Source organism: Chamaea fasciata, unplaced genomic scaffold (genome assembly GCF_029207755.1).
Source record: "Chamaea fasciata isolate MVZ Bird 193981 ecotype frontalis unplaced genomic scaffold, bChaFas1.0.hap1 SCAF_6, whole genome shotgun sequence".
NCBI lineage: Eukaryota > Metazoa > Chordata > Aves > Passeriformes > Sylviidae > Chamaea > Chamaea fasciata.
The window spans coordinates 58122864-58140765 of NW_027094091.1; the positions used below are offsets into that span (position 1 = coordinate 58122864).

A 17902-nucleotide genomic window follows, 5' to 3' on the forward strand; every position below is an offset into this window, starting at 1 on the left:
GCTCAGTTGGTCTAAGCCCTGCAGCCTGCACTGTCCCTGGCTCACTGTAAATGGCTGGCAGTGGTAGAGAGCCTTAGTGACCTGATGTGATAGTGATAGCATGATATCCCATTTTATTTCTCATCAAATAGATTGTCTCTTTACAGACTTTTTACTAGGGCCTGTAGTGACAGGACCAGTGCCACAGGTTTTAAACTGCAAGAGGCTGGATTTAAATTAGACGTGAGGTAGACATTTTTTACGGTGAAGGAGATGAGACACTGGAAGAGATTGTCCAGAGAAGCTGTGCATGACCCATCACTGGAATTGTTCAAGGTCAGGTTAGACAGGGCTTTGAACCACCTAGTGTAAGTGAAAGCCGTACCAGCCCACTGCAGAGGGCTTAGACCAGATGACCTTTAAAGGTTCCTTCCAACCCAAACCGTCCTGGGATTCTGTGCTCTCAGCTGTAAGAGGGAATTTAATTGTATTATCTCCTATGGATCACTGGCTGGCTGACCTGCAGCCAGGACAGCTGCTCGGTTCCCTTCAGTGATGTGGAGTTGTGTCAGAAGGGATTCTGCAAGGAGCCCTCTTGCTGGTAGTCACATTACAGGGACCTAAGCTTCCCTAAGTGTACACACTGATTGCCTGGGTAGTTCTGTAGAGAGATACCATAATTATCTAAAGGTACAGGTGTTGATAGCTGTGAAATGGTTCCCCCAACCAAATAGGACACGCTAGTAAGACAAAGCTGAGGTCGCTTACTTTAGCCTAGGATCTGCCTCTCCAGAAGATTTCAGCTTTCTGAACACACACCATTGAATGTCCTGATGCTCTCCTGCAGCAGCCTCCTGCTAAGATTTTAAATGAAGAGAAGGGAATTATCAAAATTGCTTTATTTTGTGATAAATTACTTTATCAAAATTGCTTGATTGTTTAAAGTAGTGTCAACTTTTGAGAGCATGTGTTCCAAAATTAAATAGTTTTGAATGGATCAAGTAAGTTATAAATCATAATTATACATTGGTTTATTTTATTAATTAAAAGTTATGTTTCTTGTAAGCAATTACTGTCTTTTTTTAAAGTGCTATTAGATTTGGTGCCATTATAGGCAAATAAATAGAGAAAATTACTTCTAAATTTTTTTATTCTCTTTCTTAGGGAATTTTTACGTTTGGGAAATCCTTTGAATTGTGGAGCCTGGGACAAAAAGCTGTTGAAACAGTACCGAGTGCACAAACCCAGCTCACTGAGTTTTGAACCAGAAATGAGAAGTGAGTGCTGAAGTGCTAAAAATGTGTGTAAAGAATGTTTCACTTATGTCCCCCATGGCATACCTATTTAAAATTTTTAGGCATACATAAAAACTTAACTTTACCCCAGCTTTGTATGAATGTGAAATCATCAAAACAGTTGTACTGGAAAAGTTCTAAAACCAGAGGGAATGTAATACTTACATTGAATATATATCCAGCAAGGTAATTATAGGTTTTTATTTTAGGAACAGTAACTGTTAAATATGGTAGTAGTTTGTTTTTAAGTCTTGAGTAGGACCTGTATTTGTAGTTATGTAAAATTATTTTTTCTCAGCTACTTTCATGTCCACATCAGAAATCATTATATCTGTGTAGTATCTCTCATGGGTTCAGATCAACACCTTTGTAAGGTGTCAGATAAAAAAATAACTGCTCAATCTTCTATTATTATCCATGAGTTGTAGAGCTTGGGAATGGCTATCCATGTAGTAGAGTCTCAGTAAATTATAATCCAAAGAAATGGTTGAAAAGTTTCTAAAGTATGAGATGTTTATTTCTGTGTGTCAGCTTGGTCATTGTATCGCTGGCTGTAACATATCGTTAAAAATACCTTTGTTGAAATTTTTGAATTATTTAAAAGAAACTAGAAAGTATCTTAGATGATACTGATTAAGCATTAATTCATGTGATGAACAAAATAAATTAAATTAATTCATGTTATATTATCATGTTCTGTAAATTTTAAAAGAAGGGAGAAGAAGAGATTCAATTTATCTCTTGGCCAGTGCTTTATTTATTTATATATATAGATATTTGCATTAGGGTATTATCACTGGGAAAAATAAACACTGAAAATGTGAGACTAGAAACTTTTTAGCCGAGGAAAGGGAACACAAAGCTACCTTCTGAATACCACAAGTTAGTTAAATTGCCTAAGCTAAGTTTACTGAGCTGTTCTGCTTACTAAGAGCTCTGAGACTTGTAGCTCAGAGTTACTTTATCTGCGAAGCACAAAGGAAAATTTTCCCTGCCTGTTAAGTCAGGTAGCAGGAATGCATCTGAAGAGGAGCCTCTGCAAAAAGGGCACTGTGCTGACATTAGGTAATGGGAGGGCCTCTTGGCTTTACCACAAATTTTCCTTGGGGTGTTGCGCAAGATGCTAATCTTTCTGCCTTGGTTGAGCATTTTTATGATCAAAGCAGTGCTGCCCAGCTCATTATCTTCTGCGAGGCTGAACTATGACTGACAATCCAGCTATTCCACTGGACTTGAAAGGTCCAAATAAACAGCCTGCAAACGCCTCCCTTTTGCAATGCTGTGTTGTTTCTTGGCTCCTCCTGTAGATAGCATGGTGACCTCCATGGAAGGTCTGGGTCCCGACGGCGTCTTTGGTGTGCATGAGGACAGCCACTACCGGATCAGCAAGAGCCTGCTCAAGCCAGCAGAAGGGAGCACAGTGCCCCTGACCAGAGTCAAGTGTTTGGTCTCCATGACAACCCCCCACGATATCAGGCTTCACGGATCATCGGTGACGCCGGCCTTCATCGAGTTTGACACGTCTCTGGAAGGGTTCGGGTAAGGTCCTGCCGTGCTCTCGAGTAGCGTGGGGCACAGTGCAGTGCTCGTTTACTTCCATTTTCTCCAAAGGAATGCTTGCAATTTTTAATAGACTGTTTGCAAGTAAGGAACAGATGAACTCTTTAAAGAGGAGAAAGGAATGCTTCAAGTCACGTAAATTTCCACTTCCTCATTCATTAATACCTTGATAAAAAACTGCCTGCTTGCCATGTGTGAAAGTGAAAAAAGTATGTATCATTGATAGGACCCTCTCAGTTCTGGGTTTCACATCCCTTTTAAAACAAAGGAATGCCAACATACCCTTGAAGGGTTGCTGGGATTTATGTATGACATTTGGATGGCACAGGTATTCTGAGACCCACTTAAAATTGCTGAAGAACATGGAAATGTGTAAGTGGGCAAATCAGAAATACAAATAAAGCAGACAAGGCAGCTATGATGCGTTCAAATAACTGATAAAAACCCAGTATTACTAACTGAAGGCATAGCCTGGATATCATGCTTAGCTCATTTTTCTCTTTTAGCACCACTTAGTTGTTTTTCTCTCTAATTAAACACCTGCTGAGTGAGGCACTTTATGAGGATCATGTAATACGATTTAACTATTCCGAAGATGAAAACATGACACTGTTCTCAACATCTGTTAAAGGAAAATGTTTGGTCTTTTTGGTTATAAAAACGGAATAGAAAAACCTGAATACCTGGGAGTTCTGCTGCTCTCTACATTCTTTTCAGCTCTGCAAAGCAAGGATGGAACTCCCATTTTCCATCTAGCCTTAATGTCCAATACAGTCAGGGACAGACTTGTTTTTTTATTAAACAAATGTTACTCTAAGCTGTGTTCTACATCCTTCATAAGAGAAAAGAAAATTGTCTGGACCTAAGAACTTAAAAGAGGCTCGCAAAATGAATTTTCACTGTGTTTGCTTCAGGAGATTTGTGGATGCTGGTAACATGTCCAGAAGTAAATCACATAATGCAGCTGTGACTTCTTGTAATTTCAGCAAGTCAACTAAGAAGGCTTCTACAATAAATTAAAAAAAAATAATTAAGAACTTTTCTCCTTATATTGATTTCCATTGTGTCCCAGCATCAGTGGCTCTTGTAAGGACCAAACATAGCTAAGTTGGTGGAAGATGATGTTAGTGTGAGAGCATGCTTTCTTAAGAACAGAACAACGTCGTCTGCAGTTGCCAGAGCATTCTGACTGTTTAGGTGATTTGGTCTGTTTGTAAGTTTCAGAACAACTCGAAGGCTGTTGCAAGATGCAGGTGCCCATAAGGGAACATCTTAGGCTGTGGAGCCACATGGGCATAACTCTGTCCCTTCACACCAAAGGCACACGCTGCCAAATCTTCTTATTCTAGAGATAATTTAGACTCACAATGAGCAACCTTGAGAATTAATTCCTGTTTTTCATTACTACATAAAGTCACAAAGCATGTGTGCTGATGGTATATTTTCCTAACCCGTGTTTTGTTTGTATTGAACTCGCACTGGAGTTTATGGAAGTCAATGTAAGTGGTCACTGGTCTTGTGTTTAACAGCTGCCTGTTCTTGCCAAGTCTGGCTCCCCACAATGCACCTACGAACAATGCTGTTACTACAGGGCTTGTTGATGGCGCCGTTGTGAGCGGAATTGGAACTGGTGAGTACTCCAGCATGACTGCTTTTGCCAAGATCAGGTGAGGGGAAGCAGGGCAATTTGGAGCCTGCTCTGTGACACGAGGAGAATCACGGGGGAGCACAGGGGGAGCTGGAAAGCCCTATTGGGGCCCAGAGGGGGCCACGGGTTCAGTCTTGGGCCTCGGAGGGGCTACAGGTTCAATCTGTTGAAAGATATCCAGCAATGCCCGGTATACACTAAAGAAGTTAACGACAGTCTCATCTCTCTTAACAAAGAGGGCGTTATACAGTTTCCAGCTCACCAGGTCCCAGAAATCATAAGTTAAACAGACTTTGGGTTTCTAGATTGAAAGTTTGTATTCATCCAAGTCAGCAAGTCTTTCAGTTCATTTTCTGGATATCTGTACATGATTTATCTTGTAAAAATGTCTCAAGCTGGTTAAAAATGTCCCATTTCTTTTTGGACAAATACTGTCCAACCTTAACGTTCCCCAGATATCCTTCTCACCTTACTCCGTTTGAGGCCCATGATGAGCGGGAGCAGCTCTTTCTTTCAGGAGAGTCCAATTTATTTATCTGGGGGTTCCAACACTGACTACAAACAGTCCATGAGGGAGTCTTAAAACAAATCCCCTGCCTCAAGGGGTACCAGTTTTTGTTGGAGGTTTGCACAAACAGGATGGGAGCACTGGAAGACGTTCCTCAAGCCTTTATTGCGGCATCAGCCTCATAACAGGGCTTTAGACAATTGAAAGATGGCAATAGCTCACGTCTTGGCAGCTGTGGTCAAAGATTTCTTTGTTACAGGGCATTTTGAAAACTTCCTAGCCAACAGCATATTGCTAAAGCTTACAGACAATTGTTCTAGCCAATCACTAAAAGCACACGTATGCCTGCTTCAAACAGTGCTTGCTTGTATGCTTTCTATTAATGATAAACAATATTCCATTATTAAGCTTAAAACTTTCTACTATCTTGCTAAGCATATTTTTCTGCAGTCTTAAGATCTATCCTAGCCAAACCTAAGATTCAAACTAGTGTTTCATGTCCTTGCTTGCTGTACCATTGTAACTTCTCCTACTTTCAAGCTTTGCAGTTGCAGCTAATTCTAAATTCTTTCTGTTTCTGGGGCCTGCTTTCGCAGCTTTCTGGAAGCCTTCTCACCTTTAGTATTTCCCACAGTAACAAACATGGTTTTGCACGTGATGTTTAGTTCTCTTAGACTTCTTGGTTAGCTGTGTACGGATAATTTGGTGTTGGGCGCTGTGCACTCACAATCAAGAACTTCTTGTGTCTTTTTTTTGTTTGTGTTTCTGTTGCCCCCAAGACAATGAAAAGCAACATAAAATATATATGTGTGATTCCTTTAAAATGCAAAGCTTAAAGTAGAAGGTTAAATTGTAATCAACCAGGGTGTATGAATAATAACCCAGGTGGCATTAAGGAAAAAGTTGCGCTAGTACTGTTTGGAGCATAAGAAATGTGGAATGAATTCTAATGCTGTACTTGTGACCTTGTTCTGCTGAATCCTTGACTGCGTTTATTACAGGTGTAATTGCACACACCATCACAAAAGCCCCATCTAAATTGTTTGCTATCGCTTTTACGTATTGCTGTAGGTTATTCACCCTAAAGGAACCTGGTGTGCTGTGGGATTAACTGAACAGGGACACTTAGTTAAAAAAGTTCTTAAGTCTAAAAACTAATGTGATGGCTTAATGCAGCAAGACAGAATTAGTGGGAGCATCCTAGGATATTAAGTGGAGTCCGATGTATGTATTAGATATTCCCTCAACAGAGGCTTCTTCAGCATCTGACAAAACACAGCTGGTATAAGATGAGCTGATATGAAAAACGTAACAGGATCAAGTAGGTGTCCTAAGTACTACCTACTGCAGCTATGTAATGGGCTTTCTTTTTATTTTTAGGTGAAAGGTTTTTCCCACCACCATCTGGCTTAAGCTACTCGACTTGGTTTTGTATTGAACATTTTAGCACACCTCCCAATAACCATCCTGTGAGGCTCCTCACTGTAGTGCGCCGTGCGAACTCCTCGGAGCAGCATTATGTCTGCCTCGCCATTGTCCTCTCGGCAAAAGACCGCTCGCTGATTGTTTCAACTAAAGAAGAATTGCTTCAGAATTATGGTGAGAGTTGTGCCATGTCATCAGCTAACGCTCACAGTATTAGAGGGGTGCAGCAGCAAATTTATTTTTAACCCAGTATCCAGAAGAACTGCATGTGCTGGAACTTTCGTTGTTGCTTCACCAGTTCCTGATTGATTTTGACAATGGAAAAATGCAAAATGTAAACGTTAATTTATGGAGCTTTTATAATTTCCAAAGAAGATTTGATGTTTGTATATAAAAGAAAAGTTTTTACCAAAATCCCAGGTATTATGTATTCAGGGGATGGTTACATCATTGATTTGGAAAGGTTTTGCCTTTGATTTATCTCACGTCATTCATTTTAGACATCATCTCTTGAGGTGCAGATTTTAACTGTCTTTGCTTTGAAGAAGTTTGGAAATAGTAAACTAATAGGTTGAAGGCTTTTTCAGTCTGGATAGTCCCAGTACTGTAGGGGTTTTTGAAGGCAATTAGTCATTCACTTCATGCTTTGTTGCTGTGGTCAGTTTTCAGAAACAGTTTGTATCTTCATTCAGTATCTGTGACCAAAGGAGGAATTTCAGGAGCTGTAGTGAAAATCAAAGTGAAGCTGGTGATACCAGTAAATTTCCTAGAGGGAGCTATTAGTGCACTCAGGGGCTTGAGGATGAGCTGTTTCCTGTCTCCAGCCTTGTCCTCCATCAGAGCCTCCAAAAGTGGTTGATTCTGACAGACTGTTACACACTGAGTCTGTGGAGGAGCTGAGAGGAGTAGGGCAGCCTTCTGCCTGTTTCAGGCTTCGCTCTTCACCAGACCAGCTCAAATGGGTGTTAAAAACCTGTTCCTGCCTGCCTCTGTTCTTTACTTTTGAGTAGGGGACACTAATAAAGAATTTGTACAACTCTTGTTCTAAAAAAACCTCCCACAAACAGCTAAGTGGATTGTTACCATTAAAATAAAAAATAATCTGTAAGCAGATATCCACGTCATTGACTGCAGCAGTCTCTCTTAGTAGAAGTCAGGTTCAAAACCTGAAACTTGAGAGCTGAAAACCCTTAATATAAAAGAGGAATTAAACTTCCTAAGTTACAAAGATACTGACAATGCTTTCTTTTTCAGAGGACCAAATTCTTAGAGAATGAAGGAAGTTTATCTTCACACTAATTGCTTTAGCCTGCACTGAAGCTATAGTTCATATGTTTTTAGTTTAGTGAGCACCTATAATCAGACTCCCTGAAAGAGATTGGATTTGAAAAGGCTTTGTCAGAGAAGATCTGAAGGTGTCTGAGTATAAAGACACCTTTTTAATTGAACCAAGACACTTTGCTTCACTCAAGTGTTACCCTGTTGTGTCTAAATCATAGTTGGTGGTGTACTGTTGAGTGCTGAGCAGGTAGGGACCTGAAGAACTGAGATTGGAATTGCTGTGCATAACATAAGGATTGGCAGTGCTAACAGTCTCTTGTAAGAATAAATGGAGTGATTTAATGGCTCTTCTTGAGAGTAAGAGTTGTGCTCAGAGATGTTTGGTTGAGAAGAAGAACTTGAGATTGTTTTTATATCTGAACATTAGTTCTAAGTACTCTGCTTTTAACATTTTACTTGTGCTGTTTCTAAAGACATGAGTTTTCTCCCTGTGCAGGCAGCTGTTGTGGTAAGAGGATTATTGGTTTCTTTTCCTTCATATGAAAGAATGAACAGGGATCTGAAAAGTTTGTGGTTTCTGTTGAAACATTCCCTGTGTTTTGGGGGATTTTTTTTTTCTGTTGGGACGGCTTTTAAGTAGACTAAGGGTCATTTTTGTGAGGCAAAAGTGGGAATAAAAAGTCTAGGAGTATGGGTATCATCCTTTCCACAGTGTGAGCAAAGTGAAAAATAGCTCTGTGGGTTTGGAGAGACATCTATTGTTTCTTGGTGACTGCTGCTGTAGAAACTTCTTTAGGAAAACAACAAAAGATCTTCCTCTGACTTGCATGGCAGCATGAGAATGTAAGAACTTGAGCCAACTAGTAATTCCACCTAAAATTTCAAAGGGAGAGGAGAAGGTGAGAAGTAAAATACAATTGTCAAAAGTCTGAATATATCCTGAGATTTTTAAGCTCTTATAACATTTCTGCTGGTGCCCACTAACTGGTGCTTTTCCTTTAGTTGACGACTTCAGTGAGGAATCATCATTTTATGAAATTCTTCCCTGTTGTGCCCGTTTCCGTTGCGGTGACCTCATTGTGGAAGGCCAGTGGCATCATCTACTTCTGGTCATGAGTAAAGGCATGCTGAAGAACAGCACAGCTGCACTCTACCTCGATGGACAGCTTGTTAACACTGTTAAGGTAAAATAAATCTTTCAATGCTCGTTTTTACTGGTTGGAGTGATTTCTCTCTCTCTGTGCAATAAAAAAAACTTTAAAAAACCCCAAAATTAACCACCAACACCCTGTGCAGAAACAAAGCCCCCAACAGATTAGGAAAAAAACACCAACCCAAGCAACAAAACAAAAAACAACAAGCAAACACCACATTTATTTGCAAAGGTCAATATCTCATTGTTAGATGGAAGAAACTGCAGAGAGCAGTGAAGAGCACTGTGGGCCTATCCACTGAGCACAAAATATTCCCAAGCTGTAACAGATATCTAAACATGATTTGACATCTGGAACGTGTGGGCTTTAAAGGAATAAAGCATAACCTGGTGTGGGGTTTAAACTAGCCAATGTTACTGTACTGCTGTAGGTAAAACAACATGTTGACTTTCAAAGCTTACCTCCCAGTTTTCCTTGTGCAAGAGGAGGACTACAGTCAGTGATTATACTGACAGCTGTAATACCTGAGTGTCTAGCTGGCCATCTCTCTGGCTATGTATGTTTACATTCAATAGCTGCTAACAGAATTCTTACAAGGTAAATAGAAAAAAAGCCTGTGAGGTTTATATATTGGCCAGGATCTTATTCATGTATTTGTTTAATTGTTTAAAAAGTTCTGCCGAATTTAGTTAATCATGTTTGTACTTTAGCTTGAAATGGTGTAATTTCCAAAGGCTGGGAAAGGAGAGACAGCCCTGCTTTGAGCACCTGGCCTTTAGAATCAAGATACAGCCTCTTTAGGCACAGAATTCTCATGTTCTCCTCCTGTCTTTCCATACACACCTTCATCTTTTGGTAACTACTTCTGGTCCTCGCATTTCCTTTCTGTTTAGTGTTCTTCCCTGTCTAGTTCAGTACGGCATCAGAATACCCTGCGTTACATAGCAATCACTTGATGCCTCCCCTGGCTTGCAAAGCCATTTCTGGACTGAATTTCTGATCTTGTCACCGTACCCTTGCTCTCTCCCTAACTTGCCTATGTTTTGCTCCCCCCCAGCTTCACTACATCCACAGCAGCCCCAGCGGCTCTGGCTCTGCCAACCCTCCCGTGGTCAGCACGGTGTACGCGTACATCGGCACGCCGCCGGCACAGCGCCAGCTCTCCTCCCTGGTGTGGCGCCTGGGCCCCACACACTTCCTGGAGGAAGTGCTGCCTGCCCCGGGGGTCAGCACCATTTACGAGCTGGGACCAAACTATGTCGGGAGCTTCCAAGCTGTTTATGTCCCATGTAAGTACAGCTCAGGTGGCACCTGGTTACTTGGGCTGGCTGTGCTGGAGTCTTTGTGTGGGTACTGGCAGAAGAGGTGAGACAGTATGCAGGAGCAGAGAGGAAAAGCTTGCTGTTCATAGGAAGATGATGAGTAGCTGCCGTTGAAGAGAATGATAGAAATCCAAATTCTTGTACTGAATTCTTGTACTGAGCTATGGTAGAAGTGCTTTTATTCTTCACTTTGGTTTTAAACCAGCTAGAAATGCTTAAAGCTGTCATTATTCATACTGTATGCTTTGTTTATCTGTAGAAAGTGAAATTAAAAAGGATACCAAATTCTAAAGATTTTAGATATGTATTATATATTCTCTTTGAATCTTGCATCTCTCATAGCATTCCAAGGCAGTTTTCCTAGCAAAGTGTAGTAAAAAGCCAGTTGTCACAGGCGAAGATGCAGATTTACCAAATGCTTTTTTGGCTTTTGATTGCCTTGTTTTCCTTCAGAAGGGAAGGGAAGTTTACAGCCCTTAGGCTGGACAATGTCACATCTCAGCTATTTGCAAAATCTTTTTTTTATACCTATTCTGCAGTAAAAGTTCCTAAGGTTTTACTGTTCAAATGCAAAGAAAAACAACGCCATGAATGAAGGGAGCTTCTGTTTTGTCTTTAAGGTAAAGATTCGAAGTCTGAAGGAATCAATCCATCACCGGTATCTTTGGTGCCAGAAGAGAAGGTCTCCTTTGGCCTCTATGCACTGTCAGTTTCTTCATTTACAGTGGCAAAAATAAGGAAAGTTTACAACAAGTTGGATAGTAAAGCTATTGCCAAACAGGTATGTTGGGAAATCACTTGGTTAATGTGTATGACTTTTCCCTTTTTTTAGCTTGCTTGAAGACGATTTACTCAATGCAGCCAGGAACAATCTAGTCCAATGCCCCTCCTGTGGGCAAGGACAACCTTCACTGTAACAGGTTGCTCAGAGTGCATTCCAGCCTGACCATGAATACTTCCTGAGAATTTATGGCTTCTCTAGACACTAGATGGCCAACCTTGGGGCCTTCTGTGGTGGGGTGGCTACATCAGTGGACAAGGGAAGTGTTACAGATGTCATTTATCTGGACTGTTGTGAAGCCTTTGACATGGTCCCCCACAACATTCTCCTCTCTGAATTGGAGAAAGATGGATAAGAAAGTGGTTGGACAGTTGCATCCACTGGGTAGTGGTCAATGGCTCAGAGTCCTAATGGAAACTGGTGACAAGTGCTGTCCCTCAGGAGTCCATATGGAGGCCAGTATTATTTAATACCTTCATTAATGACAGAGAGGGATGAAGTGGATCCTCAGCACATTCACTGTAGAAACTAAGCTGAGTGGTGCTGTTGACGCACTTCAAGGACGGGATTCCATCCAGAGGGATCTGGATGAGTTCCAGGGCTAGGTGGGCCCAGAGCAGTGAGCCAATTGGAAGCTCATGAGGTTTAACCAGACTGAGTGCAAGGTGCTGCACCTGGGTCAGGGCAATGCCTAGCACCAATCCAGGCTGGGGGATGAGCAGATGGAGAGGAGCCCTGCCCAGGAGGACTTGGGGGTGCTGGTGGGTGAGAGGCTGGACATGACCCAGCAATGTGCACTCAGCCCAGAAAGCCAAACATGTCCTGGGCTGCATCCAAAGCCCCGTGGGCAGCAGGGGAGGGAGGGGATTCCGCCCCTCTGTTCTGCTCTGGTGAGAGCCCACCTGCAATGCTGCATCCAGCTTTGGGGTCCCAGCACAAAAAAGAAATGCACCTGTTGGAGTGAGTCCAGGGAAGACCACCAAGATGATCAGAGTAATGGAGCATCTCTCCTGAGAGGAAAGGCTTAATCTGGGTTTGTTGTATGTTGTTCCTTATCACAGCAGGAAAAATCATAAGTTATGAATTTTAGGCTTGCATTAAAAAAGCGTCTTCAACCCCTGCTTTTTTTTCTTGTTTCCTCAGCTGGCAATTTCTTCTCATGAAAATGCCACACCTGTGAAGCTGCTACATAACTCAGCTGGGCATTTGAATGGGCCAGCACGCTCCATTGGTGCAGCTTTGATAGGGTATTTGGGTGAGTTGAGCACTTAAAAATTATTATGCTTTAAAGTTATTAATTACTTGTCAGTAAGAACTTAGGTCTAGAAGATAAATCATGTGATTGATGATTGTTAATGGTGCATCGTTCTATTTATTGAACATTTTTGTATTTTATAGATGTACTATTACCTTTTTGTTTTTGCTCACATGGGATGCTTGTTTCAGTTTATGATTCCTCATTGTGAAAATATATTCAATTACTTTACCTTCAGTTATAAACTATTGTTCTACATTTCCTTCACTTCCTCTTCTGAGGTGTCATAATTCTTCTAGTAACATTCTTTTTACAATTCAAGTAGTGCTAAAATGAAAATTGCTTTCATGTTTTCACAATTATTTCTTGCAAAAATTAGATTTGAATGTATTTTAATTCATTTCCCCTGTCTGTGCTCAGGAGTAAGAACATTTGTCCCCAAACCTGTTGCCACTACACTGCAGTACATTGGTGGGGCTGCTGCTATTTTGGGACTTGTAGCCATGGCATCAGATGTGGAAGGGCTGTATGCAGCTGTGAAAGCCTTGGTCTGTGTGGTGAAGAGCAACCCACTGGCCAGCAAAGAGATGGAGAGAATCAAAGGTTATCAGGTATGTAAGAAATGTCTTTAAAACAGACCAGGCTGATTGAATTGAATTTCACTGTTTGTCATCACAGTTCCCATGGAAATCTCTCGTTGTGTTGTAACCCGAGTTTTGGTTTTAAAGTTTCTTGAGCTCTTGCTTAATTAGCATAGATGTATTATTTAGGACATCTTTCAAAGGAGAGGGTGAAAAGTTTTTTGCTAAGCTGTAATGCTCACTTAGCTGCATGGCTGAAATTGAGCCCTGAGTAACAGCACAGAAGAGCACAACTATCATACTTAAATGATTCTTTTCTTGTGATTTTGAACCCACCCCTGCAAGCCTGAGAGCTTGTGTCTCTGATGTGCCAGTAAGAGAGAAGATAAGGACACATTAAAAAATCCAAACAAGTGAACTCCTAGAAGAATCCTTTTAAGGAGACTGTGCGTGCATTTTGTAGTTAGTGATGTTGTTTCCTTTGAAGTTGAAGACATTAATTCTCCTTTGGGATGGGGAAAAGGCAATCAGTTATGCAGAAGGATTGGTTCACTGATCTGAAAAGGTCTTCACATGAGCAATGTGTTTGTTTCTCATGGAGGCTGCTTTACTGAAATGGAAAGTTCTGTGGTTTGGGCTTTGTATTTACAATGCTAATGCCTGGTGCAGTTACATCAAAACATATCAATCCAAGGAGCCTGATGCAGACCTTGGCTTACTGTGACCAAACAAGTCTAGACGGTGTCCTGGTGTCCTTCATGTACCACGAGTAGTCAGTGGATCATTACAAATGACCTTACATTCCACTTGTATTGACATCAGCAAATAGTGTGGTTTGAGGGACATTCCCAGAAATCTGTATTTCTTCAGTGTTTCAGTGAGGATGGTAAAGCTGAACAGGCCAGGATGGTGAGTGTTTAAACAAGTTTGCTTCAGAAGACAAGAAACCGTAACAGTAAATCTGGCAAAAACGGTTCTTTCCCAGCCCAGATTATAAGAAGTTACAGCAGAAGTGGGGCCTGCAGTCATGCCTAGGGGAACAAAGCATAGCAAGAAAAAGAGAGGCTTTTTGAGATTTATGTTACTTTTTTTCAGTCCCAGAATACCTCTCATTTGGGCATGCAGGGCTCTAGGCCTGCTTCATTTGTCTGCCATGTCCATGTTTGCTGTCCAGGAACACAACTGTTTAAGGATGTCCTGTCTTAAACTGTGACTGACTGCCAGAGAGTTGAGGGGGGGGGGGGTGGGTGTCCCTAATCCTCAGGGCCTAGATCCTGTCTGTGGTGTAAACAGATATTTTATGAGCTGGAGAGTGTTCTGGATATGCCACTTTTGCAATGAGCTGTAATGCCACTTTTAAACTCTTTCATCAACAGTATCAACCAGGAGACATGCTTTAGGCGCCTTCTCAAAAGGGGCAGAAACATTTCATCTGTTCTCCTGCTTGCTTAGACGACATTGCTGTGTGCTCACAGGACTAATTCCTTTTCTGTTTTCTTGTTCAAGCTGCTGGCAATGCTGTTAAAGAAGAAGCGGTCCCTTCTGAACAGCCACATACTCCACCTGACCTTTTCCTTGGTGGGAACTGTTGACAGCGGGCACGAGACATCCATTATCCCAAATTCTGCTGCCTTCCAGGACCTGCTCTGTGATTTTGAAGTATGTAGAGCTGCACAGAAAAGTGTTTATGATGCTGGATAGTGATTAAATCAGATGTTGATAGTGTACTTTAAATATTCAACAATAGCAAATAAGGCTGTTATCCTGAGAACTTCGTATTTCTTATGTAGTACAATAAGGCAGCTGAGCAGCAAGACTATTGGTAAGTTTTCCTGCTGAAACAGCTTGAATCTCTGCAAAAGCAATGGATGGGTGGCACAGGTGTTTTTGCTTTTTGTTGTTTTAGTAGATAGCATTCTGTAGTTGTCTGTTCATCCATTTCTTTTCACATGCGTGTTCGATTGCAGTACATATATCAAGGCATGAAAAATGCCCTGAAAGTAAAAGTAGGAGGTAAATATTCAACGCAGCACATGGGAATCACTTTATCACGCGTTTCCTGCAAGGCTAATAGTAAGGGAGTTAAAATTCTGTTTGCATGACCTATGAAATATTTAAATGTGCTAAAGTAAGGAAAGTAGCAAATTTCAGAGAGAAATGCTAATGCAGTAGAGGCTGATAAAAGATTCCCAGTGTGGTGTGTGCTTCTTTGGCATTATCTGTACCTCACATAGACGGAATAAAAGAATTCTGAGTCAGGTACATTAAAGTAAATAAGTAAAAACCCTATTACCACTGCTAAGCCAGCTATAAGGTGCTGACTTAATATTGCAAGTCAGTTTTGCACAAATGACTTAATAGACTTTATAGTTTTCTTTTTTTTAGATGTCTATTTGAGTATTTCAAAGCACTCCTGGAAACCTTATTTAGGAAGAAACTTTCCAAAAGTCTGAGATTTGGGCTGTTGTTTTTTTCAGTTTTTTGAGGTTTTTTTAATTATTTACTTTATGCAGAAATCAGTGACCCAAACATTTCACTTAATTTGGATAAATTAGATGTTCTTACTCATGCAGAACAGGGAAATTAAAAGATTTGTTCTCGTCATGCTAAATTATAAGATTAGAGGAACAGCAAAAGCTAGAAAACTTTTCATTTAAGCCAGTTTTATACACCAGAGCACAAGCATTAATTATGCTTTGTTCAATAGCAAATCAATGTTAAGATTTGCAGCTGCAACTGTGAGCTTTCTGGCTTTTATATCTTCTATTACTTTTATTGATTGAACAATTGATATTTTGGATTTTTTGGTAGAGGATCTAAATAATTTAAGTGCAGGCAGTGCTGGGTAAAAAATAAAATCAAGGAAGACCTTGTGTTTAATCTTGGTGGAAGGTAGTAAGTTAATTTTATGAAGACATAATCCTTCACTTAAACCAAATAAATTCAACACAGCCTTGTAAACCCCAATAGCTCCTTTGGAGTCATGGCACTGTCTTTTTAAAGTTTGTGCAAAAAGACGGTGTGTGACCTTTTGTCTAGATCCCTTTGTGAGTTTTCAGCCTTGTTTAAGTTTAAGCCTACCCTTACACGGAATATTTTTGGAACTGATGTGTGGTTCTTCGTGGCCAGGAAAACAGCCATGTATATGAATGATTTTAATCTCTTCATACCTTTAGATTTATTAATGCTTGTTTTTAACCTACAAGTCAATTTGTGTACAAAAAATACTGTTTTATCTGTATTTCAGGTCTGGCTTCATGCACCCTATGAGCTTCATCTGTCATTATTTGAGCACTTCATTGAACTCCTTACTGAGTCAAGGTATGAACTGATGCAAGCCTAGTAATGGGATTTACAGGATTAAGTGATATTTAGAGGACACTCCAGTTTTAAATGGCCATTCTATTTCTTTTCTTCTTCCAGTGAAGCAGCAAAGAATGCCAAGTTAATGAGGGAATTCCAGCTCATCCCAAGACTGCTGTTGACTCTTCGAGACATGTCCCTGTCCCAGCCCACTATTGCTGCCATTAGCAACGTGCTGAGCTTTCTACTCCAGGGCTTTCCCAGCAGCTATGACCTACTCAGGTAGCCCACACCTGGATAATTCTGTCTTTCTTGGTTCTGTTGTCTTGGTCAAAAGTACTTCACGGTCATACTGCTGACGAGTGTGTAACATGGAATGCTTATGTACTGGGTTTTTTTCCTGTATGAACTAGATTGAACTAGACATCAGCAATATGTTGAAGCCTTGATTTGCTTATGATTTTCAGTTTGCATCATGGTTGAATGATCAAACTGGTTTAATGTTCTACAGGTGAAAAGTGAAGGTGCTGAGCAGCCCCTTTGGTTCGTGTAAAGCACGAGCACTCCTCCTGAATACCATTGAATATTATTTGAGATGGGCTAAGAAGATACTTCTGGTTAAAATGCAGTTTTGATTACTATCTTGAATGCAAGGTTTAGTTCCAGATTTTTTCTTAATCATCACTGTATGAAAAGGTATTTAAGGCTGTCAGATATAGTAAAACTAATTCTGCCTGATGAAAATTACACTATTTACTGCAATTCATATGTACAGGAGTATTTGAAATGCTTTAAAGTAGTTTAACTCCTTGATAACTTGATTTTTTTCATCTCTCATTTCATGGAAATGGATAAAATATTGTGAGGAGCTCTTAGCATATGCGTGCTCATGTTTTCAGCTTCTTACTTTTATGTACAATTATAGGTATCAGAACCCTCAACCTGAGCATCTTACCTGTCTTTGCTTTAATTATACAGAACAAGAATTATTGAAGAATAAAGCAATTGATTTTATGCTTAAATGCTTACAGAATAGTTTGTAGACCAGTGTTCCCTTATCTCCTTCCTGGCAATTAGAAATGAAAAATGTTGCATGAGTTGGGAAAAGTTGCGCTAGCTGGGGATCATTTCAGGTTAGCTGCAGAAGTAAGAGGAGTTTATCGCATCTCCTTTCTTGGAGTGGTACATCAGTGTCTTGTCATGGAAAACCATGACCCTGTGTTACATAACCCCGAGCTATAGGCATAAATGTTCTTCCAGAGTTGAGTAACCACTGTTTTGATGTACTAATTGTTCAGCTGTAAGGGGTTGAGAATAAAGTTTTTTTCTCCTTTAACTTGAGGTGCTCCTTTTACTAGGACTCAGCAGTGTCTCCCAGTTCCCTTTCCTGAATCCTAGCATTTTCAAGGACCCTTACCTGCAGACTTGTCTGCAAATATTCCATTAATTACTACAAGTTAATTTGTGTTTTGGCTAGTACCTTTAAATGGTGATCGTTTTCATCAATCTTCAGATGTAAGAAAGATGACATTTTTGGATACCTCCCTGTCACTGGTGTCATGGTTTTACACTTGAGGTGAATTATTGATAGATGAGAGTGCATCTGTCATATCAATGACTGATTTTTTTTTCTGTATACATCAAGGTTTGGACAGTTCATCTCTTCCACTTTACCTACGTTTGCAGTCTGTGAGAAGTTTGTGGTCATGGAAATAAACAATGAAGAAAAGCTTGACAGCGGTAAGTGTTGCCAGTACTTAGAAGCAGGAGAATAAAATACTGTGTGGTCTCTTCTGTGCTTGAATACAAA

General features: G+C 40.5%; 1 protein-coding gene across 8 annotated transcripts in view; it reads left to right on the forward strand.

The window, feature by feature from the left end:
- Positions 1 to 17902, forward strand: part of WDFY3 (WD repeat and FYVE domain containing 3) — a 151818-nt gene that overhangs the window by 91680 nt on the left and 42236 nt on the right. For all 8 annotated transcript variants that reach the window (XM_066186492.1, XM_066186485.1, XM_066186488.1 and 5 more), the window contains 13 exons: positions 1144 to 1256; positions 2582 to 2813; positions 4364 to 4464; positions 6371 to 6589; positions 8699 to 8880; positions 9908 to 10139; positions 10793 to 10953; positions 12097 to 12208; positions 12629 to 12819; positions 14296 to 14448; positions 16037 to 16110; positions 16213 to 16374; positions 17738 to 17832. In XM_066186492.1, the coding sequence (XP_066042589.1) occupies positions 1144 to 1256; positions 2582 to 2813; positions 4364 to 4464; positions 6371 to 6589; positions 8699 to 8880; positions 9908 to 10139; positions 10793 to 10953; positions 12097 to 12208; positions 12629 to 12819; positions 14296 to 14448; positions 16037 to 16110; positions 16213 to 16374; positions 17738 to 17832 (2027 nt within the window). The remainder of the gene's footprint in view (positions 1 to 1143; positions 1257 to 2581; positions 2814 to 4363; positions 4465 to 6370; positions 6590 to 8698; positions 8881 to 9907; positions 10140 to 10792; positions 10954 to 12096; positions 12209 to 12628; positions 12820 to 14295; positions 14449 to 16036; positions 16111 to 16212; positions 16375 to 17737; positions 17833 to 17902) is intronic.